The 16,957-nt window shown below is 39.3% G+C and overlaps 1 protein-coding gene across 1 annotated transcript in view; it reads right to left on the bottom strand.

The window, feature by feature from the left end:
* Positions 1–6,305: 6,305 nt before the first annotated feature.
* The window catches only part of LOC116573599, a 273,878-nt gene continuing 263,226 nt past the window's right edge, over positions 6,306–16,957 (bottom strand). Inside the window, exons 5-7 of the mRNA XM_032313763.1 lie at positions 9,663–9,742; positions 7,737–7,843; positions 6,306–6,440 (exon numbers count right to left, since the gene is read on the bottom strand). Of these exons, the coding sequence (XP_032169654.1) occupies positions 6,306–6,440; positions 7,737–7,843; positions 9,663–9,742 (322 nt within the window). The remainder of the gene's footprint in view (positions 6,441–7,736; positions 7,844–9,662; positions 9,743–16,957) is intronic.

Raw genomic sequence — 16,957 nt, forward strand, 5'->3', positions numbered from 1 at the left:
TTTATTTTATTTGTTTATATTAAAAGAAATAAATGGAACATTTATTCTGGTAGAAATACTGAAGGATTACTGTCAAAATACCTTATTTTCTTAGCTATTAAAAGGGATAATTTTATTGTTCAGGCAAGCAATACAATTCATTTTTATAGGTAAGGAAAATATGAATAATACCAGAGGTAAAATGACAAAAACATAAGTTGTAAAATAAGCAAGGGCAAGAGGAAAAATAAATGCTGACTTCTACCATACCACATCTTCGTATTCATTTCCAAATCATAAGTATTTTGGTATTTCCATTTTTTCCATCAGTAAAATAGGAAATAATATTAGGATCTTTTCCTAACCACATAGTCAGGAGCCTATTAAATAAAAATATTAAATGTGAATGATTTTGAAAACTGAATTAGATATGCTGAAGTGACATTTTGGACTACAAATGGAAGGTTATTTGTAATGGTCTTGTCTAACACTGGCTTTTCCTGAAGCTATGCCAAGTTCTTATAAAACAACTAATAATTAACAGTACTTCGAAGCTTTAATATAGTTGAACTTTAAGTGAATTATACTGCATCCACTGACCACCCTACTTTGTTTGATTGCTCATACAAAACATATTTCTCAACCTAATCAAAAGGCAATCTACTGAATGGGAGAAGATATTTTCAAATGATATATCTTATAAAGGATTAATACCCAAAATCTATATAAAGAACTTCTACAACTCAACATCAAATAAAATAAATAATCTGATTAAAGTGGGTAGAGGACCGAAATAGACGTTTTTTTCTAAAGAAGACATACAGATGGCCAACAAACACATGAAAAGTTGCTCAACATCAGTCATCATCAGGGAAATGCAAGTCAAAACCATAATGAGATATCACCTCACACCTGCCAGAACAGCCAGAACCAAAAAGACAAGAAATAACAAGTGCTGGCAATAATGTGGAGAAAGAGGAACCCTCACTACTGTGCATGGGAATGTAATTGGTACAACAACTGTGGAAAAGTGTATGGAGGTTCCTCAAAGACTTTTTAAAAAATAGAACCCCTGTATGACCCAGCAATTCCACTATTGGGTTTTTACCCAAAGTATATGAAAACACTAATTCAAAAATATACATGTATCCCTATATTTACAATAGCCAAAATGAGAGAGACCCAAGTGTACATCAATACATGAAGGGATAAAGAAGATGTGGTGTATATATACACGATGGAATATTACTCAGCCATAAAAAAGAATGGGCTCTTGCCATTTGCTAACAACAGAGATGGACCTAGAGGATATTGTATTAAATGAGATAAGTCAGACAGAGAAAGACAAATACCATACGATTTAACTTATATGTGGAATTTAAGAAACAAAACAAATGAGTAAACAAACAAAAAGGAGAATCAGACCTACAAATACAGAGAACAAACTGATGATTGCCAAAGACAAGGTGGGTTTGAGGCAATGGGCAAAATGGGTGAAGGGGACTGGGAGATACAGTCTTCCAATTATGGAATGAATAAGTCACAGGGGGAAAAAAAGCACAGCATAAGGAATATAGTTGATGGTACTGTAATAGTGTTTTATGATGACAGATAGAACATATAAAGATATCGAATCACTATGTTGCACACCTGAAACTAACGTTAACACTGTATGTCAACTACACTAAAAAACAAAACAAAACAAAACAAAAAAAACAAAAAACAAAGCCAACAAACTTTTTTAGCAACGTTAACACTGTATGTCAACTACACTAAAAAACAAAACAAAACAAAACAAAACAAAAAACAAAGCCAACAAACTTTTTTAGCAAGGTTCAAAGACTGTTAATGTCAGGCTCTTTATTATATTGTATGAATTTATTTGATAAGCACATTTAGTTTTCATAGATGTCTGTGTTGTATCTTTTCATTATTATTTATATATTTTTGACTAATTTAGACATACTATTTTAAAATTCCATTTCTATACAAATAAGACTTCCTCCTATCCCACCCTATGCTGCACTAAAAAAACACATCTTCTCACTTGAGATCTTTTATAAGCCCACTGTAGTTGAGTGGCAATAGGATGAAAAGAAAGTTTGAAGAGGGAAATGTGTACATCAGAGGGTAGGTGTAGCAGATATCTTCAGAGGTTGTTATTGTCTCTGCAAACTTTCTATTTCTAGTCCAATTTTTGACATCACAGTATGTACCCTGAATGGAAGATTTAATAATATACATGAAATCAACAACATATGAGAGCATCCTGAGGTCTCCTAGTTTAAAGAAAAAGGAAGAACCTTTCTGCTCTCCCCACTCCCCATGATTTTGCTGCAGGTTTAGAAGAAATACATTATTGGAATAGCACTGAACCCACATCCATGCTACTAGGGAAATGAAATCTATGGTAGCAAGAGAATTACAGATGTCTGGAGAAAGAAAGCACAATGAAATAGGTGATGTTTGGATAACTATTTATCCGTAGGGAAATCTGAGCGCTTCTACACTCTCTAGACAGCAGAATCAATTTCAAGTAGGTTGTATATCTAACCATTTTTATTTAAGTGTACATAAAAGTAAAGGAAGCAATTAAGCCACAAACAAACAAACAAACAAAACTTACAACCTTCACGTTAAATACTCAGGAGTGATGGTAAGTGGGTATTTTTATGATTCTGAAGGAAAGAATTTGTTCAGCAGGACAACAAAAGGACAAACAGTAACCCCATGACAATGATAATAATGGTGCAGTGGTAAGTGTGACTATTTTACAATGGTGTAAAAAAAAAAAAAAAAGGCACAACTAGTAAAGTGAATAACTTCAGAAGAGGAAAATTTGTCCACGTTCACGACAGAGGTACGGTGCTCTATATGTAAAACATAACTCCTATAAATTAATAAAGCAAAAAATAGGGAGATGCAGAAAGGATATGAATAGGTAATATAACACATGCCCAATATTCAAATGGAATGGTATTCAATCTCCCTAAAAATCAGAGAAGAACATATTTAAATAATTGGTACATTTAACCTGTTGGAATAGAAAAAAAATTGAAGTCTGATAATATTAATTGTAGGTAAAGATTCTAAACATTATTTCTCATACTGCCGATAGGACTGTGAGCTTGTGCATCACATTTAGCAATAAATCTGCCAAATCCTGTAAGCTTGTATTGCACTGGAGAAGTGACTCCATTTCTCATTTCATACTCTAAACCAGAGGAATTTATATATTCAAAATATATGAGTGTGTATGTATATATATATTCAAGGAGATATACTGATAAGACTCTTCATTGCAATATTATAAATAACTAAATTGTTGATCAAATATGGAACAGATAAACACACTGTAATATTATTCAAATAACTATCTCAAAAACATAATGTTGAATTCAAAAAGTAAATCACAAAAGGACACACAGCATTTGTCACCCTTTATATAAATTGTTACATATGATAGATGATATTCTACAAGGAAATAGTGACACTGATTTCACGAGATCAGTTTTCTCTGGACATGAGAAGGGGAAGCGAAATGGCAACAGGGAAGGGCATACCAGAGGTCTCGTTTCAATCTGTGGTGTTTTCTTCTAAAAGCAAAGATAAAAAACATCAGCAGATACCTCATCTCAGGCATTTGAAGGTCATTGTGAAGATAGGAAAAGCCAAGCAAGGCCACGGATGGTCAAGTTGCTGGGAAAAGACAAGAAAAGGCGGAGGGTGATTGATATGCAATGCATGGTGAATTGGCAGCATAATAAGAAAATCTCACCTCCTCTAGCTGGAGAGCAGGAAAAGTGGATCAAGCACTGGACATAATGAGAAAAGGGCCAGGACATCACATGGCCAGAACAGCTCTACCCATCACTACCCACCTGAGTCTATTTAAATTTAAATGAATTAAAATAAAATCAAGGGGCACCTGGGTGGCTCAGTGGATTAAGCCTCTGACTTCGGCTCAGGTTATGGTCTCAGGGTTCTGGGATCCAGCCCAGCATCAGGCTCTCTGCTCAGCGAGGAGCCTGTTTCTCTCTCTCTGCCTATTACTCTCTCTCTGCCTGTTTCTCTCTCTGCCTGCTTCTCTGTCTACTTGCGATCTCTCTGTCTGTCAAATAAATAAATAAAATCTTTTAAAAAATAAATAAAATAAAATCAATTAAATATCCAGTTGTTTGGGTACATTAGCCACATCTAAGTGTTTGGTACTATACAGACAGTGTAGACTTAAAGCACATTCCCATGATTGCAAAGTTCCAGTGCTTCCCACAGGGGGAGTGGTTTTACAGAGTATTTAGTAAAAATCCCACCGGGCTTGATGGTGTGGCTGCTCTCTGATCAACTTCAGGTTCCTCAGGTGATGGCAGGTGAAACCCAACTGGCTGAGTATTGACACTAATCAGCAGAAGGAGGTAGGGTTGAGGAGGTGGGGGGGACAGGAAAGAGTTGGTTCGGCAACTCCCCAGGGACTTTCTCCGTAGTCCGTGGGGCAGCAGTGTTGAGAGGCAAGAGCAGAAGAATCTCTAGTAGGTTGTAGAAGACAAAGAGCAGCCACTGTGTTCTCAAGAGCAGCTGTTGCAGGGAGTGCTACAGCCCATCCTTCTGGTTTCCCTTTGGTAAACTCCCTAGAGAAGCAAGCCAGCCCTCCACAAGGCCTATCAACTTACTGTATAGAGTAAATAGATTCAAGTGGCCCAGCACCAAGTAGATCTGTGTGTGCCACTCATATTCCCTATCAGGACTGAGGGGTGCATTTTCTTGGCTGCTGGGAACACCACTTGCTGGCTACTCACAGTCTCTCTACCACTTGCCTTCAGCCACAGAAAGGTCCTGAGTCCAGGTTTTACCCCTTGCCATGACAGACTGCATCCAATGATCAGTCAGCATGAGTGTACAAGAACCTGGCCCTGTTGCCTCAACTGAAACAACTCTGAGTGACCATCTGTATTTGCTAGGGCTGCCCTCACAAATTACCACAAACTGGGTGACATAACAACAGAAACGTGTTCTTCACAGGCCTGAAATCAAGGGGTTGGCAGGGATGTTTCTCTCTGAATCTTCTAGGGAAGAATCTGTCTGTGCTTCTTTGGTTGGCTGGAAACCTTTGATGTTCTTTGGTTTTGGATGCATCAGCTGACCTCTGCCCCGGGGTCCTGGGATCAAGGCCCACATCGGGCTCCCTGCTCAGCAAGGAGCCTACTTCTCCCTCTCCCTCTGCTGCTCCCTCTGCTTGTACTCACTTTCTTTCTCTCTGTGTTGAATAAATAAATAAAATCTTAAAAAAAAAAAAAAAAAAAAGGAATACTCCATCCTCAATGTGGCCAACCATTCACCAAGCTACCTCCTCTTTCTGATCATACAACTATACTTTCCATGTGTCTTGCACCTAGACAGGACCATGGTATTGGTTGCAACAAAAGGAACACAGAAATTAAGTGTCACTTCCAACCTGGAGCTTTAAAGCCTTGTCTACCATCACTCTTTGCCTCTTTGGTGACCACAGAAGCCATGTGTTGAAGGCGGCCTCACAACAGGAAATCGATCTGAATCTCAAAACCATTGGTGGGAGGATAGCTGCCCAGAAGGCCAACCAAGAGCCCCACTGGACTGGATTTCATGTAAGATAAGGAACACACACAGGAAGTCACTGAGATGCTACAGCTCGTTCACTCAGATCTCAGCCTCCCTTAGTAAATATCTGAAGGATGAAAGACAGAGAATGTGTCTTGGTACACATATGGATCCACAGGTTTCATAAAGGGCAGATGGGGAGAGCCTCTTCATTTGTGTTATTGAAAAATGAAGCGAGTTCATCAAAGAAGGAGAGAAAGACCAGTTGGTATTGGATGGTTGAGGAGGGGCACAAGCATAAATTTGTCATTGTGGTGAATGTGCTGGAGAAGTTGAGAAGACCCAAGAAGAGCAACAAGTGGGGCAGAGGGGCCCCGTGGTCTGGGCTAGTGGCACCCTTCACCCACCGCTTCTGCCCACCCTGTCAGTGAAGGTCCCCCACTCACCTTTCCCATCTCACATCCATCCTGGGGGGAAGTTGGGGCCCTGCAGTGACCCCCTGGGGAGGGACCACCCCCTTGATCCACCCATGGCTGTCAGTCAGTCAGTCTGTCTCCCTCCCTCACTTTCCCAATAAATAAACCGCTCGGGCCTCAGCTCCTTCGGAGTAGGGCAAAGAACAGCTCAGGGACCCCTGCCCCGCTCAGGGGTATAAGGGGTTGGGGCATCGGTCCCACATCCCTCCTACCCTTTGCTGGTGCCCCAAGCTTGCCAAAGAGGCCTTGATAAATAAATAACGCTCCATTAAAGCTTCAATCAGAAAAACCTTTAAGACGACAGAAGTGCTCTCGCTGTCCTGCAAACAAGCAAGCCAAGGCCTCGCCACCTGGCCTGGTCAGCACGCAGGTTTCTGGGGGCAGGTGGCCACCCTGGGACTCGTGGGGCCCCTGGTAATGACAAAACCCTGCTTGAGGTTCACAAATTTAAAGTGTTGTTTGTAAGACATCATCCTAAGTCATGACACATTAAAACAAATGAAAAAATGAACTCAGGTGTGTCTTAGAATTAAGATAAAGAATCCAGACTCCATCTAATTACACTGATGAGAAAAAGCTATTATAAAATATTTTAAGATTAAAGACAATAAGGTCAGGTGAACCTAATAATAGGTCAAGAGAAGACAGAGCCTGGAACAATGGCCTTTGTCTCTGTAAATAACATTATGGGACTACAAGGGAATCAAAGGGAGAGGAACTGGTGCAGCAAGTTTAAAATACCTACTGAAGACTTTTTTTCTTGAAACAAGGCATCTTATCAGCTCATTTGCTTCCCAGTTGTCGGCATTCCAATACCACTCTACTCTTTCTTGCTATTTAACTTGCTATATGTCTAGCCTCCCAAGATAATCTAATAGATTTTTGGTTGACAGGGAACCTTCTATGAGTTCCATAGCACCTACAATTCTATCATGAAGAAGTGCTTGAAAGCACTGTCCTGATGGAATCTTTCCTGGGGAATAGAAATGCCAGCTTATAAAATGCTCACCATGTGCCCTAAGCAGGTCACACATATCATCATATGTAATCCCCACTGTAAACCTGAGAAGTAGGCATTGGTTTTAATGTCTTCCTAATCCATAGGAGGAAAGGAAGTCTCCTTGAGGTCAAGGGACTTGCCCAAAGCTGAACTAGTAGAAAATTGTACGGGCTGTGAGATTCAACCCCATATGCCAGACTCAAGAACCATTGGTTTCTAAAAGCTCTACTACCCACCCCTCTCTGTTGAGGGCATCTGGGCAAAATGCTCAGCACCAAATTTTTCATCCTGTCTGTCCTCTGAGGCTGGAGAAGGGGCTGAGGGAAGTGGGAATGCACAGGAGAAATTGTGCTTCCACTGGCATTTCCACAAAATAAATGAAACTTTAACCTTGAAAAAAAATCATTAAAACACACACACAGAAAATGCTGATACTATTATTATCTTCCTATCTCATTCTCCCAGCGAGTTCCTCTAAAATCCCAAGGAGAGAAACTTATAAAGTTCCTTTTTAAAATAAAGAAGCTATATTTAATCTATGTGGGCTCACTCGTTAGTCAAAATACACTTCAACCTTTTACTCTGTCACCCTTTCACTGCTTTGAAGCAATTAACTCTGTTATGTCAATTTTAATGTAAAATGACTTGCTCTAGAATGATTTTGTTTCTTGGGAATTAACTCTAAAATAAAGGTGCTGTAAGATCACCTGCATGTCTTCTGTCACGAATCTTTCAATGAATGTGACCATTTCAGTGATTTCTGGTGAGCCAAGTTCACCAAAGTGAAACTTGGCATTGTGACCTGAATCACCAGCTGTGTAAACAATTGATGAGGAAAAACAGTCCCACTCTCAAATTAGTTTCCTCTAGTTCTGATGGTATCTCCTAACAGATGTGCTGCCTTCAAAGAGCCAAGATTTCAATATGGCCTTTCCTGCTCTGTCTTCCACATCTATGATTATCTTTATTCACCGCTATCCGCTGTGTTTTATGAATTGAACAAATCAAGTAAATCTCATTAACCGAGACCACTAGGGTCCTTCTTAGCCTCCACGTGGAATCACCAAAGGGAAAGTAGAAAATGAATAAATGAAGCTATTTAAAGATGTTAATTCTGAGAGCAGCTAATATAGAGAATATATATAGAAATAGATATGTAAAATAATGAAGCAGTGTAAGTAATAGCACTATCCTGAAATATTAGTTGCTTTGAAGGCCATAGTATCTGATTCCTCTTGCCTCTATAACAAATTGCAATGAATTTTGTGGCTCAGAACAACGCGGATCTATTACCTTACATTCACGAAAGTCAGAAATCCAAAATCAATGTCACTCAGCTAAGATCAAGTTTCACGAGGCTGCATTCCTGCAGGAGACTATGAGGGAGAATCTGTCTCCTTGGCTTTTCTAGCTTCTAGAGGACACCTGCATTCCCAGCCTCGTGGCCTCTTCCTCCACCTTTAAAACCAGCATCTTCTCTTCTTTTCTTTCTGATCCCTGCTTCCATATGTATGTCTTCTCCTTCTGACTCTGCCCTCCCATCTCTCCCTTATAAGGACCTTGGTGGGTCTATCAATACCCCTGGTCATCTGGGGTAATCTCTCCCATCTCAAGATCCATCACTTAACTATATCTACACCAGCCCTTCGCAGGCACCTATTACTTTGTAAATTACACATCTAGGTTCTGGGGATTAGGATGTGGCTGTCTTTGAGAGGCCATTATTCTGCCTACTCAGAAGAGCTGGATTCTGGTCCTCATTAGGCCATTTATAATTGGCCACGCTAGCTGGCTGGGTTTCACAGATGATCTGGAGCATCCTGCTGCCAGGCATCCCAGGTCACATGGGAGAATCGAGGCCCAGACAGGACCCCTGGATTGCCTAAGCCAAAAGTTTAGAAGTGGTGAAAGAGAGAGAAAACACCCCGAGGTTAGGAGTCTTCTGCCAGAGCAAGGGCTTCTGTTGTTTCACAAACATATACGGCCTGGCATACCCAACGTGTACCCTGGGGATGGTTGAGAGAAACCAGTGAGACAGTGCAAGTGGAAGTCTCTTGCTTCTCTAAAAGTCTAGACTATCAAAGGAATTTTTATTGCTTTCAAATAAAGTGTTGTTAAATATGCATCCGATCTCTTCCCTCCCAATGGGCAAAGTCCTGAGCCTTGAAAGAAGGCAATGCAGAAATGAAAATCCAGTGCTTCAAGTAATGGAAAAGACAGTTAAATATCATTTTCTGTCCAGTAGTTTCACTGAGAACCAATCCCCATCCCCCTCTATTCCCAGACAGATCTTGTAAATCCAGCACCAAATCGCTTATTTGTAAAATGCTTAGATATTTCGAGAGCAGAGGAATTACAGGAAATATCAGCCTTCCACTCAGGGTCTGCTGTGCAGCCTGGCCGTTGATCTGCAGAGATGGAAATTCTAAATTGAGCTTCAAACACAGTTAGAAATTAAACCACTCTCAAAATTAAACCACTCCGACAATTCAGAGTTGTATTTAATCTCTGGTTGTCTCAGCGCTAATTTTGACCCTTTGCCACATGGGAGCATGGCAAATGAAATAAAATGATTAACATTTAAATGTCATGGATTAAATTCAGCAACACGACAATGAAGAGAGAGGACCTACCTTTTGGGTCCACGGCAGCTTCAAACCCTGGAATTACTTCTGAAGAGGAAGGCCTTAAGTACAGAGTTAATATGTTGAATCTGGGGAAAGGCAAATGGGCTTCATTCAACAGTTTCATCTCCAAAAGGATTAAATTACTTAAGGGAAAAAGGGATTCTCATAGAAGTTCAGTGACTGGGTATACGAGAGGCTGGCCAGATTCCTATCGTCTGAGTTTGATTTAAAAAAAAAAAAAAAAAATTCCCGAAGCTTCTATGAGCCATTTGTTAAGAAGAGGGAAAGTCCTTGTAATAGACCTTACTAGAAATCTGAAGCTGAAGACTCTTATTCTTTGGGCTGCTTCTTTTAGTCTTAGTCGTTCGATGTAGTGTTTCAAGACTGGAGCTCTGTGCCCAAGCTTCTATCATGAGAAAGGTCCTTGTCATGGCCAGGTCCACCTCCTCTACTTTCTCCTCTTCATCACAGTTGATAATCTCCTAATGTAGCAGCTTTAACAAACTGCTTTAACCAATCAAAAGGATTAAATAGTCACAAAGACCATTGTGGGGTCTATTTCTCCAGTTAAGGGGTTTCTAAGTCTTAAAAGTTAGAAAGCAGGGCACTAACGGGTCTTGGAGTTCACCTGAGAGAACAAGATACAGGAACCCCAACAGGCAAAAGCAAAGTGAATCAGGTGCATTTCCACAGAATGTCACCTAACAAGACCAGGAAACAGGGAAGAGACATGGAGGCTGATCACACAGTAATACTCCTGCCACCCCTGTCTGCCCATCGGAATCTATACTGACATCCAAATTATGTCATTCCAAGGCTGGGTCAGCTGGAGGGGATTTTCTGACCACACATGGATGGGGTCTGACCACTCGGTTGTAACCTCTGCTTGGCTGCATCTACAACACACACACACACACACACACACACACACACACACACACACATACACACACACTTGAATCAGTCCTTAACCATGTGTCCTCCATTTTTTGCACCTGCCAAGGAAACAACATAAACAATAGAAAATCCTAAAACTTTTCTACTTGGCCTTGACTGTAATGAGAAGGCTGCCTTCAGCAGGGCACACGGGAACCTGCACACTCAGAAATGCACATATCCCCAGTCTGCCTCACTGGCAAACTTGGCATAGTCCCTGGCTTGGTTCTACTGCTAACAGCAGGCTCCAGGTAGACCATACGGTAGAGGCCATGAAAAATACCTAAAGCAGAAAAGCTCCCCTTGAAGCCCTGTGGATGCACTGGTTTCCATTCCGGGTACAGCTGCCATTGTGACATGCATTCGTATCATGAGATACACTGTCACGTGCTCCAACAGGGTCACAACCTAGCTACAGTCAGAAAACCAGAGCAGTAGAGACACAGCCCAAGGAAGCAGATGAAAGTAAACATGGTTTCACAGCTTTGCTAGACAACATTGATAAATAAAAACCATATTTAATGGACACCACTTGATGAGCTTGGACATAGGCATACGTGGGTGAAACCATCACCACTATCTGGCTGATAAAGACATCCATCACCTCCAAAAGTTTCATCATGTGGTTCGTATATGGTAAGAACACTACCATGAGATCTACTCTCTTAAAAAAAGTTCTAATTTTTTTTTCAGCTTTAGTGAGATACAACTGACCTGACACACACTTTCTAATTTTAGGGTGTGCGACCTGATGATCTGACATATGTATATATTGCACAGTGATTCCCATAAGAAGGTAAGTTAACATGGTCATCACCTCATATAGCTGGATTTCTCAGTGTGTGTGTGAGAACTTCTAAGATTTACTCTCTTAGCAATTTTCAAGCATATAATACAGTATTGTTAACTACAGCCACCACACTGTGCATTAAATCCCAGATGTATTCATCTTATAAATGAGAATTTATACCCATTCACCACCTTCATCCTTCACTTCCTGCCCCTGGCAATCAACCAACAATCTACTCTCTGTTTCTATGAGTTCAGGTTTCTGTTTTAGATTCTACATGTAAATGAGATCATTCAATATTTATCTTTTTCTGACTTATTTCACTTATCAAAATGCCCTGAAGTCTATCCATGTTGTCATAAATGGCAGGATACCTTTTTTAATGACTAACCAATATTCTATTGTGTGTGAATACGTATACATACGCATATACATATACATACACATACACATACATACACATATGCATATACACATGCATATCCATACACATATACATCTAATCCATTCATCTGTTGACAGACAATTGGGGGTCATTTCTGTATCTTGGGTATTATAAATAATGCTGCAATAAATATGGCAATGTGGATATCAGTTCCTTTAGATATATACCCAGAAGTGGGAAGGCTGGATTGTAACATAGTTCTGCTTTAAAATTTTTGAGGACCCTCCATACTGTTTTCCATAGTGGCTGTATCAATTCACATTCCCACAAATAATACAGAAATGTTCCCTTTTCTCCATATCCTCGCTGGCATTTGTTATCTCTTGTCTTTTTTTTTTAAATGGGTCAAACACTTTATTACATAGATCTTATAGGGTTTTAAATTGTTCAAATCAAGATAATTAATTTCTCTGCATTTAAATAAAATAAAATACTTTTGGCTTCTTAATAGTGTCCTTTAATAGAACACCTTTTAAGGAAGAACTATATTTCTATTTTTTTCTTTTTTAATTTATTTATTTTTATTTTTTTTTCTTTGTTAATGGTAATGTATAATATCGGTTCAATTATTGTAACAGAGGTACTATATCCATTAAGATGTTAACAATAAAGGGAAGGTGGGCATGAAGTATATGGGGACACTGTGTTAGCCTTTGACTTTTTTCTGTAGATCTGAAACTGTCCTACAAATATATATATTTTTAAATTTTTTAAATTTATTTCTTATTTATTTTCAGCATAACAATATTCATTGTTTTTGTACCACATCCAGTGCTCCATGCAATCTGTGCCCTCTCACAATGGAGTCTTGTCTATGGATAGCCGTTATTTGGTATTCTAGAGGGAGACTGAAGTTGGGAATACCAATGGCACCATCTTGATGACATCACTCCCCTGAAGTAAATGTTGGGTCCCCTGAAACAGCCTTGTCTGAAGTATTTCATGCCACATCCTTGCACAAAATCCATTCCTTAATTCTCAAATCCTGTTTCAATTGAAGAAAATCTCCTCTTTTGTCACAGGAGTCTATCACTGTTCTGTCTTTTTGGGCTCTTTGTAGGAAACAAAGATGGAGACGGGTCTGATTTACAAACAGAGCTCAGGGTTCTTCCCTCATCCATTTTTCTTAGCAAGGCCTGACTAATTCATCTTAGAATTACAGTGAAAATACTGCCTTTTGGGGGAAATCTCTATAGTCTTAAAATCTCTACGAGTCTGAAGGTTTCGGGCAACATTGAGTTGAAAGTAAAAATATCAAGACTCTTATAAGTAGCACTTTCGTGGGTGGGGTGTTGATAGTAGGGGAGGCTATGCATGTGTCGGGGCAGGGGATATATAGGAAGTCTCTGTGTCTTTCCCTTAATTTTGCTGTGAACCTAAAACTGCTCTAAAAAATAATTACTTAAAAAATCAAGAACACTGGTGATAACTCCCATCCCTCAGGAAGGGTCTACTTTAGTGGTTCTCAACTGGGCACAAATTTGATCCATTACAGAATACTGCACAGTATTTGCAGACATTTTTGGTTGTCACAATTTGGGTTGAAAAGGTACTGGCATCTAGTGGGTAGAGGCCAAGGATGCTGCTAAACCACACACCATGCACAGGGCAGCCTCCCACAACAAGGACTAGCTAAAATGCCAGAACCATTGTTAATGCAGAGGTTGAAAATTCTAGTAAAATTAACACTTCTAATCCCCTTAGAGAAGAGCCTTAAGAAGTAAAGCAGAGAGTGAAGGTCTCTGTTCTTTTACTCTGTATGAGTTACTGAATCAGTTTCCTTTTGCCACCATAGCAAGCTTAAAAGAATACAAGCTTATTTTTTTACAGTTTGGGAGGTCCAAAGTCCAAAATGAGTACCACTGGGCTACATTCAAGGTAGTTATAGAGCTTCATTCCTTCTGGAAGCTTCTGGGGGAAATCCATTTCCTTGCTCTGGAAGCTGCCCATAGTCCTTGACCAGCTGCCCATAGTCCTTGACCAGCCCTTTTTCACCTTCAAGGCCAGCAATGACTGGTCAGATTGTTCTCGTGGTGTTCTCTGTGGTTCTGGTTCTTCCCCTCCCTCTTTTGCCCTGGTGGACCCTTGTGATTACATTGGGCCTACTGAGAAAGTACAGTATAATCTTATTTTAAGGTCAGCTGAGTTTCAGTTCTATATGCTAAATTGAATTGCTCTTGTCCATGACTTTAATATATCTGTATTCCTATTCTGCAGATTATAGCATTGACACCTTTGGGGGTGGGGGCATTCTGCCACCCACCACAGTTATTAATTTATAAGACCCCTAAGCTCAAGAAGAGCTAATCACAAAATGTTATAGAAGCATCTGGATATTCATGGCACTAAGCTAGGAAATTTATATTTCAATCTTTTCTTAATAGTACCAATACCATGCCTGGTCTCCCATAGAACTGAGTGGAAGATAACAAGGGAAATCGGTCCAGTGTCAAAAAGCACAAGACTATCAGCAGCAGAGCTCCATAATTTCAGTTTCTCAAAATGCCTCTCCACTTGCAGCCTTCTTTCTCACTTCTTTCCGAGCACCCCGTGCTTCTTTAAAGATGAACAGTTTCTTGCCGCAATGTTCCTTCTCATTATGTTTCTTCTGTTTGCATGGCTATATCTGTCATTAGTATTTAAGATATCCTTCACACCCCACCTAATCATCCACCGGGTCCTTTCTGCATTACCCAGTTCTCCCCAAACCAATACCAATCCTTCTTTACATTTCTTAGAACTCTTTGTCGTCCATCATATCAGAACGTAAAAGTCTAGAGGGAAATGACAGGGCCGTGAATAGTTTTTATGAATAAATATTTGTTAGAGTAAGCTGAACGGAATTTTAAAATTTGTGTGTGTGTGTGTGTGTATTTCACATATGTAATTTTATCACTACAACCCTTTAAAAGTGCACAGTTCAGCGACATTAATTACATCCTCAACGCTGTGTTCCTATCACCATTATTTCCAAAACTGCATCATCCCCAACATCTGTAAACTCTGTACTCGTTAAGTAATGACTTCTCTTTCTCTCCTTGCAGCCCCTGGTAACCTTATTCTGCTTTCTGCCTCTATGGATTTTCCTATTCTACATACCTTGAGTAAGTGAAATCACCTAACATTTGTCTTTCTGTGTCTGGCTGATTTCACTTACCACAATGGTTTCAAGGTTCAGCCACATTGTACCATTTGTCAAAATGTCATTGTTTTCCATGACTCAGTAGTGTTATATATTCCGTGTATACTGCATTTCTTTTATCTATCCCATTGTTGATGGATATTGAGGATTTTTTTCATCTTTTGTGTATTGTGAATGTTGCTGCAATGAACACAGCTGCACCAGTATTTGTTCAAGTCCCTGCTTTCAATTTTTTGGTTGTATATAACTCAGAGTTCATCACTGGGTCAATATGGTAGCTCTGTGTTTAACTTTTTGAGAAACTGCCAATCTGTTTTCATAGTGGCTGCACCATTTTACAAGTGAAAACCAAGATATGCTTCTTCTAATTGGTACATTCATTTTACAGCGAAAGCATTTGCTTCATTGTGCAATTTACAACCTTCTTAGAATCAGGAAAATACGTCATTTATTTTAACCTCCTGTTCTCAGAGAGGATGAGTAGCAAACACGACTTTGAAAATGTTAAAATTTTTACAGTTCATGAATACAGGCAATAAGATAGAGATATCTAAAGGAATCCTAAAGTAGGTAAAGGAACTAGATAAAAATATAGATTTAGTAAACTATATAATGTATGAGTGATATGTAAAATAGCATAAACATATGTAATGATTCTAAACAAATAAACATTTATCAAACAATCTGATTGTTGGATGTGTATCTTGAAAAAGATGTTTTTGAAAGCCATAAGGTTTCATTTATTTTTATAGTGTATCTGGACTAACTTCAACAAACCAAAAAATGTATGGTGTTAAATAGGCTGTACATATTTTTCATTAGGTCAATTTACATCTTTTTATTTATAAAATAAGCTTATTTTTTTTCCAGTCTGAACTACTTTATAGACCAGAAAGACAGAACTCCCATTCAGTAGGTGTCATTGTTGGCAGAATTAATTTTTGTTACATTTGTCATACTTTATTAAATAAGGAACCAAAATGTTTTAATTAAAGATAGTATCATGGACTTTTCTGAATGAGTACCTTCTGACTTAAAAATATTCTAATATAGAATATGATTTAAAAATTAAAACAATGGTATCTTGACTCTTCAAAACCAAATTATTAAAACACTAGAAAGGTAATGTCTAGATCAACAATTGTATGCCATAGTCATTGAAGTGTATTGAAAATTATTTATTTCATCCTCAGAGGTCAGATTAAGATATGTTTAAGAAATCTGAATGTGTTTAATTGAGAATGTCACAGGACTAATTTACCGTAGAGCCATCAGACAGCACTTATCTCGCATAAAAAGAATGGTTGTAGCTGCTTAAGCTGTGCACCTCCCCCACTTTCAGCTTTGGTAACTGGTGACTTTTGGCTCCAGACTTAATCTTGTCCTGGTGCTAAGCCAATCCTGACCAGGGCAGGAACTGGTTCAGGCAACACTAGGTTCACCATGTAGAAGAGTCAAAAGTTATTCTGCCATCAGCTGGTATTTGAATCTCTAAGCATGATCCCTGGGCTTCCAAGCACAGTCAAGAGTCTCCATGTTTCCCTACCCCTGTCAATGACTGAATTTCTTTCAAAACATTTCTATGTCCCACAATGACTGGATACTTGCCCCAACTTCCTAAATATAATTCTTTGTTTGTTTGTGACTGAAAGGAAATTGGTGGATGGAAATGTAGATAAGCTGCTGTCCCCAGTTTGTATAGCCCTTTCAATCATGTGGGCCTCCTTCTTCTCAATGACCCTTCTGTTGACTCCATACACTTTAAAATGAAAATAATACTGGGGGGCCTGGGTGGCTCAGTGGGTTAAAGCCTCTGCCATCTGCTTAGGTCATGATCTCGGGGACCTGGGATCGAACCCCGCATCGGGCTCTATGCTCTACAGGGAGCCTGCTTCTCCCCACATCTCTCTCTGCCTGACTCTCTGCCTACTTGTGATCTCTCCCTGTCAAATAAATAAATAAAATCTTTTAAATAAATAAATAAATAA

The sequence above is a fragment of the Mustela erminea genome, chromosome 14, assembly GCF_009829155.1.
Source record: "Mustela erminea isolate mMusErm1 chromosome 14, mMusErm1.Pri, whole genome shotgun sequence".
NCBI classification, from domain to species: Eukaryota; Metazoa; Chordata; class Mammalia; order Carnivora; family Mustelidae; genus Mustela; species Mustela erminea.